This window comes from Ciconia boyciana, chromosome 1 (assembly GCF_034638445.1).
Source record: "Ciconia boyciana chromosome 1, ASM3463844v1, whole genome shotgun sequence".
Taxonomy (NCBI): Eukaryota; Metazoa; Chordata; class Aves; order Ciconiiformes; family Ciconiidae; genus Ciconia; species Ciconia boyciana.
In genome coordinates this window covers 193823525-193844068 of record NC_132934.1, presented here as the reverse complement: position 1 = coordinate 193844068, position 20544 = coordinate 193823525, and the positions used below count along the sequence as shown (strand labels likewise).

General features: G+C 36.2%; 1 protein-coding gene across 4 annotated transcripts in view; it reads left to right on the top strand.

Annotated features, from left to right (window-relative positions):
* NBEA (neurobeachin) overlaps positions 1-20544 on the top strand; it is a 522877-nt gene that overhangs the window by 328636 nt on the left and 173697 nt on the right. For all 4 annotated transcript variants that reach the window (XM_072854755.1, XM_072854781.1, XM_072854766.1 and 1 more), the window contains one exon: positions 16939-17082. In XM_072854755.1, the coding sequence (XP_072710856.1) occupies positions 16939-17082 (144 nt within the window). The remainder of the gene's footprint in view (positions 1-16938; positions 17083-20544) is intronic.

Here is a 20544-nt window from a genome sequence, read left to right as displayed (position 1 = left end):
GAAGAAAAATAAAAGATTGTATAAAAGATTATAAACTCTACTTCACTTCCCCAAATTTTACTACCAATAAATGCATGAAATATGCAGATATGACCCAATTCACAGTGATTTGTACATGTGGTGAAAGAACTGTCTCTTCCAGTTAATCACCTTAACAGTTTACAGTCATTGGAGATTAGTATAGATGAGACACTACTGTACCACCCTGCCAGTGAGACAGAATACTGCTCCACAAAGGTCATCTTAAGAGCAAAATAGTTAATTTATTAAGCTTTGGTCCTGCAGTCTTTAAAGATTGTGGCCTACAAACCATTTGCACATAGAGGGGGTCCAAGAAAGGCCACATTTTCTAGTCTGCACTGGAGGAAACAGACATAAATAACTCAGTGCCCATGTTCTAAACATATATATGTAAGCTGGTCAAATATTTCTAGTGTCTGTGCTCAAGAATATTTGGCCTGTTAAGCCGATTATCATGACAGATCCTGAATGCTTAGAATGAAAAAAAAAAAAAAAAAGAAAAAAAAGAAAAGAGGAAAAAAGCCTTCATAATGTAATATGTAATACATTCAGGTTTTGAAACAAAGCTACAGAAGTCTTGTATGTGCAATACGGCAATTGCTTTTGAACTTGCGTATTTTGAGTTACTCATTCCATTATGTATTTGGACATCTAATTAGCAACTTTATTTCAAGAGTGGTTCTAGCTGAAGCAGACTGTTTATGGCTTCTTCTGGGACTTGTTGTTAGTGCTCTAAGTTTCAGCAAATGCTGCATGTGCTCATCACCAGAAATACGGTTTCATTATACAAACAGAATTAAAAAGCATCAGGTTTTGAAATCTGAAATATTCAAATCTGAAATCTACTTTCATGAAAGCAGCTGGATTTTGATAGACTTTCAAAGAATTGCAGGCAGGATTCCTTCAGGCTGCTGAAGGACTTACGTTCCCAGAACATGTACCTTCAAGCAAGCACTACCTTAAAAGAAAGGCTGTATGTATTCCCTGCTATGAAACTGGGAGTCTTGAAATCCATGGGAACCCGTACCCAAACCAGGGACTGTCTTCAGAACAGGGATTCCGGGTGTCCCATGGACCCTAAAGGAAGATTAAATTTTTGATGGTCCACAATGTTAAAGAAAAATGTACTAGGATGAACTTTCAGTAGCTGTAGCTCTAGAGCAACTCCTCAGTGCTGAGAAGTCTAGAGCAGTAGATTCCCACAGCTCCTGACTTCCATCTCCTGAACTGCTGGGCTCCCTGCCTTCTGCAGTCAGTGTTAGAACAAGATAGAGGGAGGAGACTCCAGAGAAGCTGGTAAGAAGCTGGTTTCATTTGGCATGTGCCAAATGTTGTTCCAGAAATCTAAGTCAGTGTTTTACAAACAAACTTACCTTGACATTTTCAGGTGATAAGACATTTGAAGAAATCAAAATGTCCCATGAACTGGAGATGCTCAATTTCATCATGTCTGTTCAGAAACTTTGCTGTAAAATCAAATGCCTTATAGGCATTTGAAGTCTGGAAGTCTGGAAGCCCACCTAAGTCTAAGCCCACTGGAAGTCTGAATGCCCACCTAAAAGCTAGTCTTCGTTTCCAGATATTCTGCATTTTGGGTTCTGCACTTCGATACATTAGGTTGTTGACACTAATGACATTGCTAAGAACCTAGAGGTGTCTTTTGTTGGTGAAAATACCACCATTGTTTACAGTAAATTCAAGACTGTCATAGTCACTGTGTAAATTGTATATATCTAAAAACATTAATTTACTTTTTCTCAGCTTGAAAAAGTCTTTTGACTGCATTATCTTCACCCTATCTTTTGTCTATACTTATTGAAAATGCCTACCATATTTCCAGAACAGTTTCAACAATACTAATTTCAGAACTATCTTTAAGAAAGCAATATTTTCTCAGTAACTAATGCAAAACTGAAATCAAATTGAAGACAACTGATACTGGATCATCACTTATCAGAGTTTTGCTAGCAGGTCCACTAGATGCATAAAAACCAGTTACTTTTCTAAGTGTATCTGCAGTGAGAGCATTCTATATGTACCATGTAAGAGACTGAAGACCAAATTATGCTTTCAGTTTTGTCTATGAAATACTGCTTTCTATACTATATCTATATGAACAGCTCTGCTGTCAGGGTTGAGTTTGTAGATCTTTCTGTAGGCTTCTTTTACATTTACTTTTACTTCTAAACTGATCCAGATATTCTTTAGATACTCTTTGTTTAGCCCAGGGGGGAGAAGACTCAAGGGGACCATATAGTTCTGTATAAATACCTTTTGGGAGAGAATGAAGAAGATGGTGTCAGACTCTTCTCAGTGGTGCCCAGTGACAGGACAAGAGGCAACAGGCACAAACTGAAATACAGAACATTCCATTTAAACATAAGTAAAAAGGTTTTTTTACTGTAATGGTGGTCAAACAACAGAACAGGTTGTCCAGAGAAGTCATGTAGTCTGCATCCTTGGAAATACTGAAAACCCAGCTTGCCAAGGTCCTGGGCAGCCTGCTTTAACTGACCCTGATTTGGGCAGAGGGTTGGACTAGACAATCTCCAGAGGTGTCTTCCAGCCTTAAGGATTCTGTGATTCTTATAATGGAGCCAGAGCTTAAAGTAGACGGTTGCCAGAACTTAGTTTTCAGTAATATTTTTTAAACCCTAGATTACTTATATGTCGATATTCAAGACTGATCTTCTTATGTAATTTCTCATGGACTTAAAACCAAAACAGAGCAGAACCATTTGATTGATACTAGAAATGCAATCCTCAACTGCAAGTTACTTTAATCTTCATGAAACTTTTTGAAGAAATGCAGATTTACGTATCACAGAATTACAGAATGATTGAGGTTGGAAGGGACCTGCTCAAGCAAGGCAACCTAGAGCAGGTTGCCCAGAACCATCTCCAGACAGCTTTTGAATATCTCCAAGGATGGAGGCTCTACAGCCTCCCTGGGCAACCTGTGCCAGTGGTCAGTCACCATCAGAGTCAAAAAGTGTTTCCTAATGTTCAGAGGGAACCTCCTCTGTTTCAGTTTGTGCCCATTGCCTCTTGTCCTGTCACTGAAAGGAGCCTGGCTCTGTCCTCTTTGCACCCTCGCTTCAGGTACTTATGTACATCGATAAGATCCCCCCTGAGCCTTCTCTTCTCCAGGCTGAACAGTCCCAGCTCTCTCAGCCTTTCCTCATATGAGAGATGCTTCAGTCCCTTAATCATCTTCGTGGCCCTTCGTTAGACTCTCTCCATTATGTCCATATCTCTCTTATACTGGGGAGCCCAGAATTGGACACAGCACTCCACGTATAGCCTCACCAGTGCTGAGTAGAGGGGAAGGATCACCTCCCTCCACCTGCTGGCAATGCTTTGCCTAATGCAGCCCAGGATACCATTAACCTTTGCAGCAGGGGCACATTGCTGGCTCATGTTCAACTTGGTGTCCACCAGGACCCCCAGGTCTTTTTTTACAGAGCTGCTTTCCAGCTGGGTAGCCCCCAACATATACTGGTGTCTGGGGCTGTTCCTCCCCAGGTGCAGGATTTTGCAGTTCCCCTTGTTGAACTTCATTATATTCCTGTCAGCCCATTTCTCCAACCTGCCAAGGTCCCTCTGGATGGCAGCATGACCTACTGGCATATCAGCCACTCCTCCCAGTTTCATGTCATGTGCAAACTTGCTAAGGGTATGCTCTGCCCCATCATCCAGATCATTAATGAAGATGTTGAACAGGTATGGATCATCATAAAACACTTCCAATATCAATTTGCTCATGGACAGTATAATATATATTATTACTGAGATTGAGTTTGTTGTGACTACGAGCCACAAAAATGTTTTATAGTCTTTTTTATTTTTTTACTTAGTTAATGCACTATCCTGAAAATTAGTAACACACAAAATATCATAAAATACATGGCTCTGGGGAAATGAAGGTAATGACCTTTATCTAAGATAACATCCCAAACTAATATTTATTAAATTTAAGTATAGAAGAGAAACTAAAGAACAAAAGCCCTTGACTAAAAAGAAACCCTGTTCCATCACCCCATTCATGCATACCTAATTTTAGTCTGTAAGTAAACACAAGTTGACAATTAATTGTGAGCAGTTTTAAGAAATAGCATCCACTTTATGGACAGAAAACACAGGTATGTTACTTGATGTTCAGTGGTGAGCATTTTAAGAATATGTATGCAGTCATTAAATTAATCCATTACAATGCTTCCATGTGTCATCAAGTAAGTTCTCTTTGTTCTTTAGTCTCAATGTGATCATGCTGCCATGTGAGACAAGCGTGTAAACCATTCTGCTTCACTTGGAACACCTAAAATAATACTCCTATTACACAACGTCCTTTCAGTATATGAACTAACTTCCACATCTGATTGTGAAATCTCCAATGTACTATGAATGAGTTTACATCCCAATTGTGTGCCTCAAGGAGTCACAAAAATCTGTGTATTTTTGTAAGCATGGCAATTTATGATTTGCATCAACAGCCTTATAATTGTAGCCCAACAGTGCCATCCACTGCTTCTCCAAATAAAATTCCAAATATTTCATCCTCATAGGATTTTAGGGAAAATATGACATAACAATTGTGTCCTCTCAATATTTTACATGGTAATTGTCAGATACAGATGAAAATGAAATTTGTTTAAAGAAAGTCGAAGAATAAGAGTTTACGTTAGGTATTACTAGAAAGATCTGCAAAGCAAAACCCTAATTGTGAGAATAATTACATCTAAAATACTAGATTTAACTTGGTCTTCTTTCTAGCACTTCTTGCCCCTCCCAATCATAAATATGTTGTCATTAAATATATCTACTATTATGATGATACTTATTCTTGTAACCCACTGTAATGTAATGAAAGACACCTTCAAGGTGTAAACTGTAATGGAATTTGCTTAGGTAGAGTACTGAACACTATTGTGTTGAATTGTATTGAACAGTCAGTGTCTGAGCTTCTGCTGTCCAACTAGGTAACGTAAGGGAGTTGCAATTGCATCCTAATGGTCCTTTGCAGTCTCTAAATATCTGCTTCCTGTTATATGCTATTTCTAGCATAGGAATTTTCATAGCAGCTTTATAATAAGTTTTAACTGCAGATTCATGAAATAGTCATTTTTTTCTAATGTTTTCCTCAAATCTTGAATTTCAGAATCTCTATCTTGACTCTAATTCAAGCTTTTCACAGATCCAAATAGGATGTGAAAACTTTTTTTCCCCTCGAAACCTCTGTGTTGGGTTTCAAATGCCTTTCCTCTGAGATTTTCAGGTTATCTGGCATGACCTGGATTTTAGCTGCTATCATAGGTCTGAGCTAATAGATTTTACTGCAGAACTTCCTGGCTTTTCACCAGCAGTTAACGTAACTATTTCTGTTTCTCACTTCTTCATCTGAAAGCGTATGACTCCGGAATGTTCTTGAAGTAATCAAATTGGCCTGCAAAACCATTCCTAAGACCTAAAAATCACAACCATTGCCAGTCTTAGAATCCTAGCTGCATTTTTCTCCCTTCGACCGTTATATGTTCCTGTGAAAAGAATACATGATATCTGTCTGTTCTGCCAAATGAAAGTAATTTACTTACCAAACCCAGTAAATTACTATGATGTGAAATGTTTTCAAACCCATGTGAAGGGTGTATTTGTTCTATTAATTCAGTTCTATCGCTAATTGACAAAGAAATAGAAGTTATTGACCCATGTATATTCAGTGCATCTCATAGAAACACTTTGGAAGAACATTCTGTCAGTGAAAGTCTAATAATAGTCCTTCAGGACAGCTTTCTCATCTGGGTGAATGTAGCTCTTGGGACTCAGGTTTACTATGTGCTTCTCTTACCTCCTATTTTCCATATTAAGGAGTAACAGCAGTTTAAATCTTCTTTGGCTATAGTTAAAAGCACAAAATATGCCATTTTTAAATTTTCTCCACTCTTCTTATTCTTGATGTCTTGACTGCAGGACTCCTTTCTCCACTTCTATATGAGTAAGTGGAAATAGGTATAATTTGTTAAGGGAAAAAGGCGTTTAGTAACACCAATAACTGGATAAAGAAACCAAAGCTGGACCAAATGGGTCTAAAAATGCAAGGTGAAGTTCCACTTCTGCCTGTATGGAGGAAAGTGTTTTCTGAAGACCTGGCTAGGACAGCCTGTCAAGTGCATGGCTGGAATGGAGGGCCATTATTTCAGCAGTGCTGCAACCATTGCAGCCTAGAATTAGGAAATCATAGATTTAGATTATGGATTTTAAAAGCCTTTACTCTCCCACTCTTTCTGACAGCCAGTAGGAGGCATGACAGGCTTTCAGGCTCAGGTTTCTCAGAGCGTTTGGGCTACTTGCAAGGTAAAGATGGGTTAAGTTGACAGAGGCAGATTGCGGGAATCTCTTCAATATAGGTGACTCCTTGACTTTCAGAAAGCAAACAGAATCGCTATGTATAGATTACAAAAATAAAGGGATTCATTTTCAAAGGCAATATATCTTTTAATATACCAAAGTATTTTTACTCATCTTTTTACATTGCACTACTTTACATTTATCACAGAAAATATATTTCTATTATATCACATTAAAATTAGCATAGAGGTTTTATGTAAATAGTAAGATTTGTAAACAAGAAACAAAGACTTATGTATATGTTCATTGGCTATTCCACATCCCTACAAGTATAGTGAATTCTTCGGTTTCACTTATTTTATGTTACTCGTTTTATAGCATTAGCTTTGAAACACACACAAGAAGTACCAGTGCAGTGAAACAAACTGGAAGATTTTATGAGTTTCAGCATTGTGAAAGGTACAGGCAGGGGAGCAGAAACACCTAGTGAAAGCACTGTATTAAAAGCCAAATATAGTTTATAGAAAAGTTCTCAAATATACCACTAACCAGCATGACAAGGAAGACACCTTGTTAAGAAGTCTATCAGCCAGCATATTATGCATGTTTCCAGTTATATATTTAATTTTGTTTTTCATATCATGTATGCTACATCATGACATGACTTTTTTTCTTATCCTTATTGTATGCCTAAAGAGTACATCTCCCAGTCTATAAGTGTAAAGCCCTGAACATCGTCTACAGTAGATATATTTTCCCAGCTGAAAGGACCATGCATAATGCTTGAAGAGTGTTTTATTGGTGTCTTTTTTGCCATATAGCACCAGTCCTTCAATCCCATGCCTTCAAAAAAGCTGATCATGTTGTCTAAATAGCATCTCAGGCCCAGTCTGAATGGAAAATAGTATTGCCAGTGCTTGCAAATTTAACATAAATGTAGCAATTTTGCAAGTATCCCTGCAGTTTCATGGAAGATTTGCACTCTCTTGCGATCTTTGTGAAGCAGGATGAAAGACGCCACAGACCCCACGCAGCAGCTTAATGGAAGGTGAAATAAAATACTTCTCTCCTTTTTTCTTTACTGCCAACCGCCGCTAAGATTTCTGTGAGTTATCTCTCTGTAATATACACACAGGCTTTCTACCTGGGACAGTGATTACCAGCCACATATTTCAGAGGCAAAATAATGAAAATCTTGTAGATTATGTCATTGAGCTGTTTTAGTAATAGACCCTCAGACTGTGCTTTATCTCAGCGATATCTTATATACTGCTACCGTTTCACTTTTCATCTGCTAGACCGTATGAAGCAAAGATGTTTTATAACTGCAGCTATTTTTGGTTTTTTTTAAAAAAAGAGTAAAATTCTGGCCCCAATCAAGCAAATAGCAAAGCTTTGATTTTAATTTGATACATAATTGCATTTTAGGTTCAGGAACTAGGAGCTCATGTTTTTTACAACAGCCTGGCCCAAAGAGAAGTGCTGTCTGTTGCTACTAGAGCATAGTCCCTTAGTAGAGCTAAGAGCTAAACACAAATATCTCAGCGTTAGGGCCACACTGCTGTCTCACAAATGTGTATATCCTGTGGGTGCTGCCCTTTGTCTGGTGTTGCTATAGGCATTGATCTACACAGAAATAGAAACAGTTCCTCCCACCAGTTACTGTTGCTGCTGAAGTGAAAATGATGTATGCCAGTTCTAAAGATGTGGTGATCTATGTGAGGATGAAATGAAATTTTCACAGGAAAAAAAAAAAAACAGTGCAGCACACTGAACCAGTTGGAACTGCACAGTAAAAGGCAATGTAATGGAGAGTAAATCTAGACGTTCTAATGACATTATTATATTGACAAATTTATTATTTATATATAATGGGGACAATTCCTTTTAAGAAACAGTTACAGGAGACATTATGTCATGTATAGGAGATTTTGCCTACATACAGACTGCATAAGATGTTCCTTCTGTATGTCTCAAAAGAGCAGAATTTCATTTGAAAAGATTACCATTCCAGAAAGCAAAAATAATTTCAGACATGTTGGCAAATGGGTTTCTCGAAGCACTGATCATGAGCTGTTGAGGCTTTCTTCTCTAAGTAAGTAGTCTCAATAGAAATTAAGAGAGTTGCCTAACTACTGGAATTATGATAGCTACTATAAAATAATTTTAAACCTCCTACACCTTCATTCTCTGCATTAGAGAATGAATTTTTTAGCTGTCCTATTATGTCTCTGTACAGTGCCTGTTTCCAAAGAGCTGATCTCGTTTAGATCTGATAGCAACAGAGGTGGTGAGGGACAAAGTTGTCTTCTAGCAGACATAATCGTCCATGCTTTGGCCACAGAGAGGAAGAATTCAAAAATTAGAAGACAGACCACAATACTACAGCTATATCTTTCTTTTTAAAAATATTGGGGTTTGGACCACTCTCATGGTTTGAAGGCTCTAATTTTTAAATGTTAGATAAGGTTTAGAAATGTTGGTGTAGAATATCCCAGTACGGGAGATAAGATCACGTTTCTCACATGCCACTGTGTTACCATTGGGCTGCTAGCATACACCAAGTGTTTGTATTTCTAAAGAGCGTTTAATTTCTTCCCAAGGCTTTATCATTATTAGCCTTTTCTGTAAGAATTTTTTGTGAGGAGGAAGCAAAATTGAGGCTAGCATATGTGAGCACAATTCCTCAGTGCGGGGAGTGCCTCTTTAGAAGTCCGACAACTTTGATCCTGTCTTTAGGCTCTGCAAGCAGATAGTCAGAACATGGCTTTTCCTGCAGATTGTGTGCTTGGGTTAGGTATTTCAAACTCAGAACTAATCTAAAACTTTCAAGACAAAATCCAGACCTGAATGTTGAGATGTGATGTATTTTTCACTTATATGTTATCTTAAAAATGTTTTATCAGATTCTATTTCAAAAGCATAGAATGCCTCGTTTAGCAGAATTATTTCATTATTTCATTATCATGTCATACATATTTAAATTCAATCACCTTTTGCTTCTTACCTTATTAATTACATTTTTCTATTGAAATAGTTTGATTATCCTCTTCAGTGGCCTGTCTTAAGAAACCTTTGCTTACATGTGAATATTTTGAATTAAGGGTAAATGAAATTCCTTTTTGCTGTCAAAACCAAATTGTGAAAATGCATTGCATGGCTTTGAAAATCAGTACACTCTATTAGCAGACCTGTCAATATAAAAAGTGCATTCCATTTCCACCTCTTGCTCTAATAACCTTTTCTGTGTTACTCAGAGGCAGTTCACATAATCAGAGTATATTGTCAGCTTACTGGAGTTGGGGAAGCATGAAATGAAAATCGCGTTAATATTGATCCAATTCTCTTACTTGCAAGTGTCCTTGATGTCCTTTCCACTGAGCAATAACTGTTGGTGCGATGTAGTTATTTTCCTCTCAGCTATTACTGTACTTCTGTAAAATGGCTGGAAACACAGGAAAATTTTATTGCTCTTAATTATTTTTCTTGTGTGTCATCTTTGCCTGTTTAAGAGATCCACAGCATATCAGAAAATTCAGTTTCTTTCTGCAATTTATCAAACTACAGTATATACCGAGAGGCTGCATTTCAAACTGACAGGGATTTGTAAAGGTCATCAGTCATGAAATATGAATCCATTCTTGTGTGTACAAGTTACAGTGGCAAACTACATCTTAATCCAAATATAAGCATTTGACTGTTTTAAGTTCCCGTTAGAAGGACTTCTTCTGGTTCCAGTCAGAATGAAGACTGCCCTTCAGGAGCCTGAAAATGCCTTGTAACATTTGCTGGATTGGCTATATCCGGCTCTGTCACCCGCTGGCTGTTTATGATCAGTGCTGAATCAGTGCAGGATCCTTTCTCACATGCTCAGAACACCTGAAATCCCAAATAAATATAACGATAATATTGACAACTTCTAAAAATTTATTTCATAACCACTCTGAACCTCAGTTTTCCTATCTATAAACAACAGAAATAACAAGCGTCCAACGTAGTAACTTCATCTTTATTTTATGTAGGACCTTTTACATTAATATACAACACTTTGACTTTAACTACAAGTATTTGTTGTTTTAAAAGCCCTCAACTTCATCTGAGAAACCTGTTCATTTTGGCCTTGACCATATTCTCAGTCTCCTCTTTGGTATAGTTTGTGTCAGTCTCATTTTTTACAATGCAAAACATCTGAGAATTTTTAAGACGAAAATGTATACAGCAGTAAAGTATTTATTTACAAATGACTCGCATAAAGAAGATCATTTGGTCAGATATTAGGTGTGAAAAATTGAGAAAAATGTCTGGAATGTCTATGATGATTACATTTTCAGGTATTTATTATAGAAAACAAAAATGTGATTTGGTTTTACTTTTGGTGGAAGTAATTTCCAATACAAATGTATGCAATTTTTAATTTCTACACAATTTTCATAGTTTTTCTCCCTCATTTCTTCAAAGATCCTTAATAATGAAAATATGATTTAGGTTCTTCTGGCTTTTATTAAATCTATTAAAACCAGCCTTCCTTTAATAACAGTCACTTCTCTGATTCTCTGGGGAAACTAAATTATATGCCAGTCAAAGCTGCCAGTTCCAGAAACACATTGCAATTTAAATAACAACTCTAGCAGACACAGGTGGGGACAGTTCATCATGATATGCCAGCACGGGTCTGCTACTCAAAGCCAGAAGGCTGGTGTCTTGAGCAGACCCAGGGATACCTGGCACACGTTTCCCATGGAGTGAACGCAGTCCTAGGAGGGCTGGCTCTGTAGCCGTGCGGAAAGATATTAGGCTGGGGTGGAGTGGTCACCATGTCGATGATTTAATCTTACTGGGTTTTGTAGAGGTCAGTTTACAGACTCCCAAGCAGCTGCTGTCCATAACTGTGACCGCTGCAAGGGTCCCGGTGCCTAATCAAGTTAGTAAAGATCAGCAATGAAAGCAGGGGTTTAAACTGCTAGGATATATAAAGCAGGAAGATTATCTCATGAAGCTTTGTAATAAGTATTTTCAATGATTAATAATGTTGAATGAACAAAAAAGGTAGATAATGGTGTTGCATTTTAATTCTGTGCACACATAAGCTTGATTCTTCCTGTAAAAGTTAGTTTGTACAATAAACATAAAAATCTCTTCCAAGAAAAAGCTTAGTTCTTACAAACTCTATTCATAAATTATATTTTACCTGTGATGTAATTTCATGGTTCACATCATGACCTATCAGGTAGCCTCTTGTGAGGAACTAATTCTGAATTCCTTTATTTAATAAAATATTTAAAACTACCTTAGGTGATTAAAATTCACCAACAAAAGCAGCATTCTACAGAGCAGTACATACCAGTGATCTGTAAGGAGAAAAAGCAACTTTACCCTTAAAAGTTTCTGAGGAGAGCTAATAAGCTTCACAAAAACTGTACTTTAGCTGCTATAAAAGAGAGTTTTTAATTAAATGCAGCATTTTACTGTAAAGAGAACAGACTTTACTTATGTCAAAATGCTCCTTTAGAAGCCACATAAAACTGTAAAAGACAATATATGAAAAAGCTTTCTTATAGAAAAGAAGAACACCATCCCATGAAGCAGATTTCCAGATGTTTGGAAACATTAGAATTTCCTGTCAGTATATTTAGGTAACATTAAAATGAGGTTAACTTTCCATTCTGCCATCTCTCTTCAAAGATCAAAGAGTGCTCACTGCATAAATTGCCTTATCGGTAATTCGTTGAAGTAAACTATGGAAATAACTTTATAAGAAGCAGTAGTCTCCTTTTGTTGGTTATAGTATGACCAAGCAAACTCTTCTTAAAATTAGACATATTTTTACCTCATGTTATCCTAAATGCAAAGAGAAAAATTTAAAATGCTATATTTGAATATATAATAAATGGATAGAAGAGAGAACTGAAAACTCCCTTCCGGTGATCAACTAAATCATAGTAATTAGTGTAATGTCTAATAAAATAAGCGTACATAAACCAAAATATAATCAACAATATGTTATGTTTGTATCGCTAATTTAAAAATTTTATTTAGGGACGTTTTTGTGGGTTTGGACACTTTGTATACACACACAGTATCTTTGAAATTTAGAATGCCTCCCTAGAACCTGTTGTGACCTACATAGCCCAACAAAGAATTTACTGATTTAACTGAAAATAGAGAGGCAAAAATTCAGATGTTACAATAACCTCCAACAAAAATTTATTTCAATATTGCCTGTATTAAATACTTCTAGAGGCTGTAGCTGCAAAATAACATGAGGTTCTCCTGTTCTTGGGAAATTATTAGGTTTTTGGGGGGATTTTGGTGTGGGGTATGGGGGGTTTTTTGTGTGCTAAATAATTTCTGTTTAAGGAAAAGTAATGCTACTGGAAGAGACATTAGTAAATTTTTGGCAATACTGTACAAGTTTACTGTGCAGCTCATAACCTTTCACACATATAAAATACACACCTTTTAATGGAAGTTGGGGTTTTGTAGAGGAGTGCTGGTTGGTTTCGTTAATTTCTTTTAAAGATGAGCTCTTTTCAGTTATCCTGAAGCTACTGTAGAAAGCCAGTTTTTAATATGCACATTTTAAAAAATTATCAAGATGATAACAGGTGTAACAAAAAATGGATTTTTTTTTAAATTGCTTATCTAGTCTTATACATACATTCTCTTGAAATATCTTTAAGACAGAGCCTTCAAGTTTCAAGAAATTAAGACACCAACTTCAGCTGGACTTCAGTGTGAGCTGAGTGACTTATTTCCTTTAACGTCTTTGCAAAATGTAATTTTAAGAAACACTAGTTATTTCAAATATCCAAATCCCAGTCTTTCCAAATCCCAGTCTAGAAAATATCCCTTAAGAAGGAGCTTGATAAGGACAAGAACTGATAGCATCTGCCAGTTCCAGTTCTGTGCACCCCAATGTCAAAATGTTGCTTTCTTGAAATTATATCTAGTTTCTTTTTTTTTTTCCTATTTTAGTGGATTTGAAACATTTTCTAATTAGACTTAGGAACTGACATTAATACAATTCCGTATTGTGACTTTAAAATACAAACTCCTTGTGTTCTAAAAAGAGTTTTAAATGAAATATCTGGAAATGAATTTCATTTCATAGTAATTTTGCTGAGGCTTTGAAAAAATAATTTGAGTTTTGATTTTTTTCAAACATGCTGAAATATCAAGTATTCATTTATTCATGTCTCCTTTTTATATCATTGTTAACAATACTAGACATAGTTTTATGTCATATAATTTTTTATTCATTTTGTTGTCTGGTTTTAAAGAGACTAGTTGTTTTTCTTTTTACTCTTATTTGAAGAGGTTCTCTTATTTTAAAACCTTTTTGAAGTTGTCTTGAAATATAAAAATAGAACATCTGTGACAGATCTGTTTTGAACATATTTCACATTTCAGGATCCAAGGAGATCTGGTGGTCTGTGGTATTTGCTTGTTAATTTCTTGATGAATGGGTAGAAAGGCCACAAAGTGCACTCAGTACAGCACGTCTTCCAAAGATAGATGATCTCAAATTCTATTCCCAATCAGTTTTTGATTTGTTAGGTGTTAAACCATTTCTTTGTAAGGACAGTGTTTACAAGCCTTGTAATGAGACAGCCCTGTGAGACCTTACTCTTCTTGCTGTAATTTTGATAAATGGAACTCTAATTCATAAAGGATATAGTGATTGAAGGGCAACTCTGGGTCTCGTACACTTTCATTTAGATAAATGTACACCTCAGTACAGCAAAACTGAGGTGCACTCAACAAAGTGATAAATTTAAACAACAGCCAAACCAGAGCTTTTTTCCATCAAGACAAAGAAGCACCATTTACTGTATTTCTTTTAGATAAATGTATGTTTAATATTATAAACCAGAATGGATTTTAGAAACATTTGTCTTGTTGCTAAGCTCCAAATTTGCCAAACAAATTAGTTTGGCAAATTTGAGTATTAAATTAAATGCCTTCTACTCTACCACATTTCTTACATCCATGTATGGCAATATTTCTCTAATCTGGTAACTGGAACCCTCATCACAAGGGATTTAAAATACACTAAATTTCAGGTTCCTCTGATGCATTTTAAGTGTTAGTAGTAACTTGGGGCTTGGAACTTTTTTCTTGTAATTTTAAAAATATATCTTCATGCATAAATAATTTTAAAGAACTGTCACTAATCTGATCAGTTACTACAGAAATGGTTGACTCTACGATTATACCAGATTAGTACTTTTGAAGTTATTCATTTGAAGATTATCTCATTTTATAAAGCTCAGAAACTTTCATACCACTCACAAGAACTACCAAAAAGGAAGAGAACAGTATTTTCATGTTTCTTTCCTCCACCGTGTTAGTTCATCTCAGGCCCAGTCTCCTTTAGTGTCAAATGCTTCACAGCAGGAGCTATTACTTGTGTCAAATGATGCTGAACTCCCTTGTAGTAAACACAAGCGTAACAAGGTCCTGATCTAGCGATTAAATACTCAGGACAATTCTGATGTAATAAAACTGAAGGTCTGTTACAGCATGTTACTCCTTTGTGTTTTTCCAAACTCCTACAATTCTTGCTCCTTTTTGTGAATTAGGAAGAAAAAAACAAAAAAACACAAACAAACAAACAAGAAAAACACCAAACCAAACACAAACCCAAAAGCTTGGACATAATACTGAAAACTTTTCCAACCATTAGTTACTTGATTCAATTTTAAATTGGGTGAATGATTACAGTTAGTTGTAATAGTAGTATTACTGTAGTATAATTGCATAGTATAATTGCATAGTAGTATAATTGCATAGTAGCCTATGCAAGTGAGGTACTGATCACAGCCTAATAACTGAACACAGCAAACCACAATGTATTAGTATATATCGGCATCGGTGTTGTCTTAATCGCTATCAGTATCAGTATGGTCCTAATGGAGAGAGCAACAAATAGGAAGATTAGAGATGCTGTCCTTAATTTTGGGCTTGGTGACAAAAATGGGCTTTTGCATACTTGTTCGTCTTTACCTGCTCTGTAGTTTCAGAAACAGCAATTGGGATAATAGCAATAGTATACAAAAGGTTAATATTGGGCAATGTAAAACATGAGGTTGTCTCAGCCTGTGGTGGAGTCCAATATCAAGTGGCATGCTAACAGTGATCTTCAGAGTAAACACACTAACAGAAAAATATGCCTCCAGCATTTTTATTTATATGGTGTGACTGCCCTGTGCACAAACTAATTAAAAAACTCATATAAGAGTAGGAGATAAAATCATAACACCTTCCCCACTGTTTGTAATAACAAAACTGCCTGACACATCGGTTCCATTCCATGCATCTATCTTCACTAACCTATCTGCTTACTATATTCCTCTTAGTTGTCCTGTATTAATATGAGGCCATAAGTCTTATATTGGGCTTTACCTCATTATTTTATATCCGCCATAATAATATTCATCCTGTGAAGTTCAGGCATTGTGGAAGACAAACAAAATCCACACGTGCCTGGTTTTGCTCAGGTTTCATTCATTGTTCTGTAGCTTAGTAGTAAGCAAATCTCCACATTATCATACAGAAAGGAGAGATTAGGTTTGGGTTTTATTTCTTGGTTGGCAGAACTGGAGATGCCCATATCTCGTACGGTCCAAGGTGAAGATGCAGGGTTTTCTGTTTAGGAAAAAAACAGAAAGCTTTCTCTCCTAAGGCTACTATGAGTCTGTAGTGCTGCAAACGAAACTAATGACCTCTCCCCATCTAAGAAAGAAGCACCATGCAGATGTCACAACAGTACATGAAAGCTGTTTATGATAGGAAAGCTACTATCATTTGACCACACTATGATTAATTTCTTACATCATGCGAATAAACTCTGGCAAGCACTAGTAGGACCTTCCCAAAATGTAAGATGGCCATAAGGAACCATCAGTCTGAATAGAAAAAATCAGTTGTAGGCAAGAAGAAAGGGTAAGACATTCCTGTAAAGTCCTTTGAGGTAATTGGCACATGTCCTTACACCAACATTTTTATTGTGCTCCTTAAAAACACACACAGGCGCACACCAAAGTTCCCTCACCATACTTGTCCTTTTTTAGTTTTCTGAATCTCTTGCATAGCCTACTTTGTTTTTACTCTATATTGAGATAATCCATCTCCTACTTCACCATCCTGTCCCTCCTCTCTCTAAGATGAAAATCATGACAGATCTTGAATTCCCAAAAGCAACTCCTTTATTTAGACTAGGTGGTTTGAGCTCTCAGAGGTCAGTCAGAGTCAGGACACCAGGAACCCAAGAGAAACTCCTTCTGAATTTCTTGCAGGTGGAAAACTAATGGAACAACACTGAACATAAAGCAAATACCAATTATTAAAAGCAGGAGAGTGTTTGTGAAACAGTTTGTATTGTATTCAAGATATATTCTGAAAGACAGAATAAGGCTGCATATTTTGTAAACCTTGATAAAGTTTTTGAAAACGTTCCTTCCCTTTTTAGATAAAGATGATTTATACTGGGGTTTTTTGCTACTTGACTGTGGTTGGTTTATATTTAAAAAATTATTCAGCTAAATTCACAACAATTGTAACTTTTTTTAGGCACAGAAGAGGATGTAGTGAAGTCAAAGAAAACTTTTCGAAGTCAAGCTGTGGTAAATCAGAATGCAGAAACAGAGCTTATGCTGGAAGGAGATGATGATGCTGTTAGCCTGCTCCAAGAGAAAGAGATTGACAACCTTGCAGGTAATTACATTTTTCATTACACCTAAGATATGAGCCAAAAGGCTCTTTTAAACTTTTTAGTTCTTAACCTTTGTGGTTAGTGTCTTAATATTGACAGCTAAGTATACAATTACAATATGAACAGATTCTTTGTGTTCTAGCTTTAGTATGATGTCCTCCTTCCATGAACTAGGGGAACTGATTACAAAGCATGTGCCCGTTGCACAGTCTTTCAGCAGGGATGCGAGAAATAGTAGTATCTCAAGTGCTTTCGTTACTGCCTGTGACTTGTTGTTGAAAATCTGTAAAACCACTGCGGGAACGTCTCTTTTTTATGGTTAAAATGGAAATGCGGACTAATTCCATAACTCAGGGTTTTGTAAGTCAGAGTGTGGTTGTGCACGTTCATGACCTGATCCCAAGTGGAGAGACACTGTGCTCCTGCTGGCACCCACTTCTCTCATTGATGGAGTTAAGGGGGATCTGCAGTATCTCAACCCATCTGTCACAGCGAGGGAGAAAGTTGCCTGTTGTAAACAGGGTCTAAGAAGGAATGAAACTGTAACCAAGCTATAAGCTTTATTAGTTAGCAGATGAGCTGGGAATGAATATTCTGTAAAAATGTACATGAGAAATCCCTTCTGATCCTTTCTCCCTGTGTGAAGGTATGCAGTGAGCTCTCAGTTTTATCCATCTTCTAGCAGGTTCTGTTACAGTTCTGTCTGCAATACTACCTTTCCTGGGGACGTAGTCTGGAAAGAAAGGCATGCTGAAAGTTGAAAATGCAGTCTCCTCTCAGACGAGATAAAAATGTGTGAACTGTGAAATGCAGCATGATTTTTTTCTATTTTTAAAATACCTTTATTAAATTACTCCACTAAGGGGAAGTTTTGTGATGTCTCAGGGGTTTTTTCTGCATAATTGAATTTCTAGTATAGCTACGTTTGCTCCTGCACTTTCTTCTGATGACAAAGTGGAAATCTGTAGCAAAGATAAGATCATAAATGGAAGGTAAAAACAAAACAAACGAAACAAACAAAAGCAAAAAATGCCTACATGAAAGTTAGTCTCATACTTTGAAACTAGAGCAGGGCTGAGGGGGGAAGTAAATGCTTTTATTTGGCAGCAACCTTCAGTATATGATTATCACAGTTAATATGTCAGTCTGCTTGCTTTCTCAATCTGCAGCTCACCATTGCTGAGACACTGTTGTCTTAAGTTAATAAAAGACTGCGTCAAGCAGGACCGTTCGTGGAATAATTTGTTCAATGTCCCTTTCTCCTTTAGAAGGAAAACTCAACACTGCTTTGGCTAAGTTCTTATATCTAAGAACAGTGCTTCCAAATAAATATGCATACAGTTGCTATAGTTTAAAGGCTGCAATATGCAATTACATTGAAATATTGATTAGAACTGCAAAGTGGACATGAAAAATACTTCCCCAGTCTGGCAAATCTCACAATCAGCTATGAAGTTCTCATATATGCCCCAACACTGCCATTTCATTCAAACACACCGATGCAATACAATCCCTATAGCGACATCCCTCTGCAAAAAACTGGTATTTCAATACATCCTTAAGTATTTATGTGCAATGTACCCTTTTACTAGAGATCACTACATATGTTACATCCCCTGCTCTTTCGGGATATGACACAGTAATTCTAGCCCTTTCCTTTTGCAGTTTGTAGAAGATATTGTCAGTGTTAGAAAAACAGAGATATTGTCGGTGTTAGAAAAACAGAAATTATAGAAATTTAAAGAAATTAACTTTTGCAATATTGACAGGACGTCTGTCCTAACAGTGTCAGAAATTAGCCTTGGTGTTCCCTATCAACACTAACAGGGCAAGCAAGGTGCCTCCAGTGTGGTGAGGTGTTGTGGTAATGGTGCTATATGTGTACCAAAAGCTGTGAACTTCTCAAAAAGAACCCACATTCCACTACCTCATTTTTACTATCAGATTAACTGCAGCCTTTGCTACTCGACTCCTGCTCATTTTTGGAACTGAAATTATTTTGAGAGTTAATGGTCACACACAGTATCATATGCGTCTTCTGTAAATTTTACCAATCAGTGAAAAAAAACTGAGTCCCTCCATACCCTCTGTTTTGCCTCATGATTTTGCATATAATAATGCCACTGCTTTCCACTGTTTTCGGTTTATAAAATGTGACTGAAACTTGAGTCCAGTAACTGAAATCAAGAAAAGCAGTAGGCAAGGAAGGTGGGTTTTATGCCCAAGAGGGTTAGAACAACCTCTGACAGCTCTGAAGAGCAGGTCCCAATAAAGCCACACTGTCCATTCTTGTCTAATTTTAAAGAGTTATGTAGATTCAGTGTATGTGATCTGGAAATCTTTGAGATATATCAAGTTATGATATATCACAGCATCATTTATATTTAGTTACTGTTTAGAGTGGAATGATACATAGGAATTTCTATATTCAGATATGCCTCCAATTTAACTTTAAAGCTTAAATCAATTTAAACCTGGTTTGCAACGATTTGGATTGTGTCAGTAACGGATAGGAATTAAACGAAATCATTATAAACCAGGTTTAAATTGATTTAAGATTGTCCACATTTAACTAAAACAATTTAACCTTGTTTATTCCATGAAAATAAGCCACCTTTTAAAAAGACGAGACCTTAGGTTTTAGAAAACTTTTAACTAAGAGAATATAAATATTACAATATTTTGATTTGTGAAGTTAAAACTAAAAAAAGGAGAGTTTGAAACAGATTGAGAATGTTCGTACAAAGTTATCTGTACATACCTTTTGTTCCAGACACTCTTTACAGTTTTTCATCAACCATGTGGCACAAATCAATGTAAAGTTCACTTTGATAAATTACATATGGGTTGGAGAATTTTTAAATAATTATAGTCTGAATATTTTTATTATATAATCTTAGTATTCCATATGTTGCAATGGCAGTTGGTCAGATTTCATTATATTAAGTAGCTTTTTAATAAAATATAAAAATCAGATTTCATGTTATTATGGTCTTAGAATTATGACTTCTAACTTTGCATCAAGATTTTTAACTAAAGCAGTATTTTAACTGTCTTACAGTATGAGTTATCAAAAGATGTTGTTCTTGTTTTAGCATTTATGTATTAAACTATTTTACATTTTTCTGTTTCAGTTTTAGCTCCTTTTCTTCCCAGACTGTTCACTTCAAGAGGCAAGTCACATCTCTGTTAGAACTAATGATTGAGATAGCCCAGTCAATTTTAACAGTTTTCTAATATATTGTCAATCTGTGGCTAAAACAATCAAATCCACTGTAGTGAATTGATATTACTAACTCTTCTTTTCTTTTCCTTTTTGATTTTCTAATGCTGCAGTAGGGCTCTTAAATACTTACCTTTTCTCTTAAGAGCCTGAGAATGTAAATTTGCTAACAGTTTGTCTTCTGCTTAGTAGGTGATTTTTTCAAAATGAAAAATATGTAGTATTCTAAAATCATAAGCTG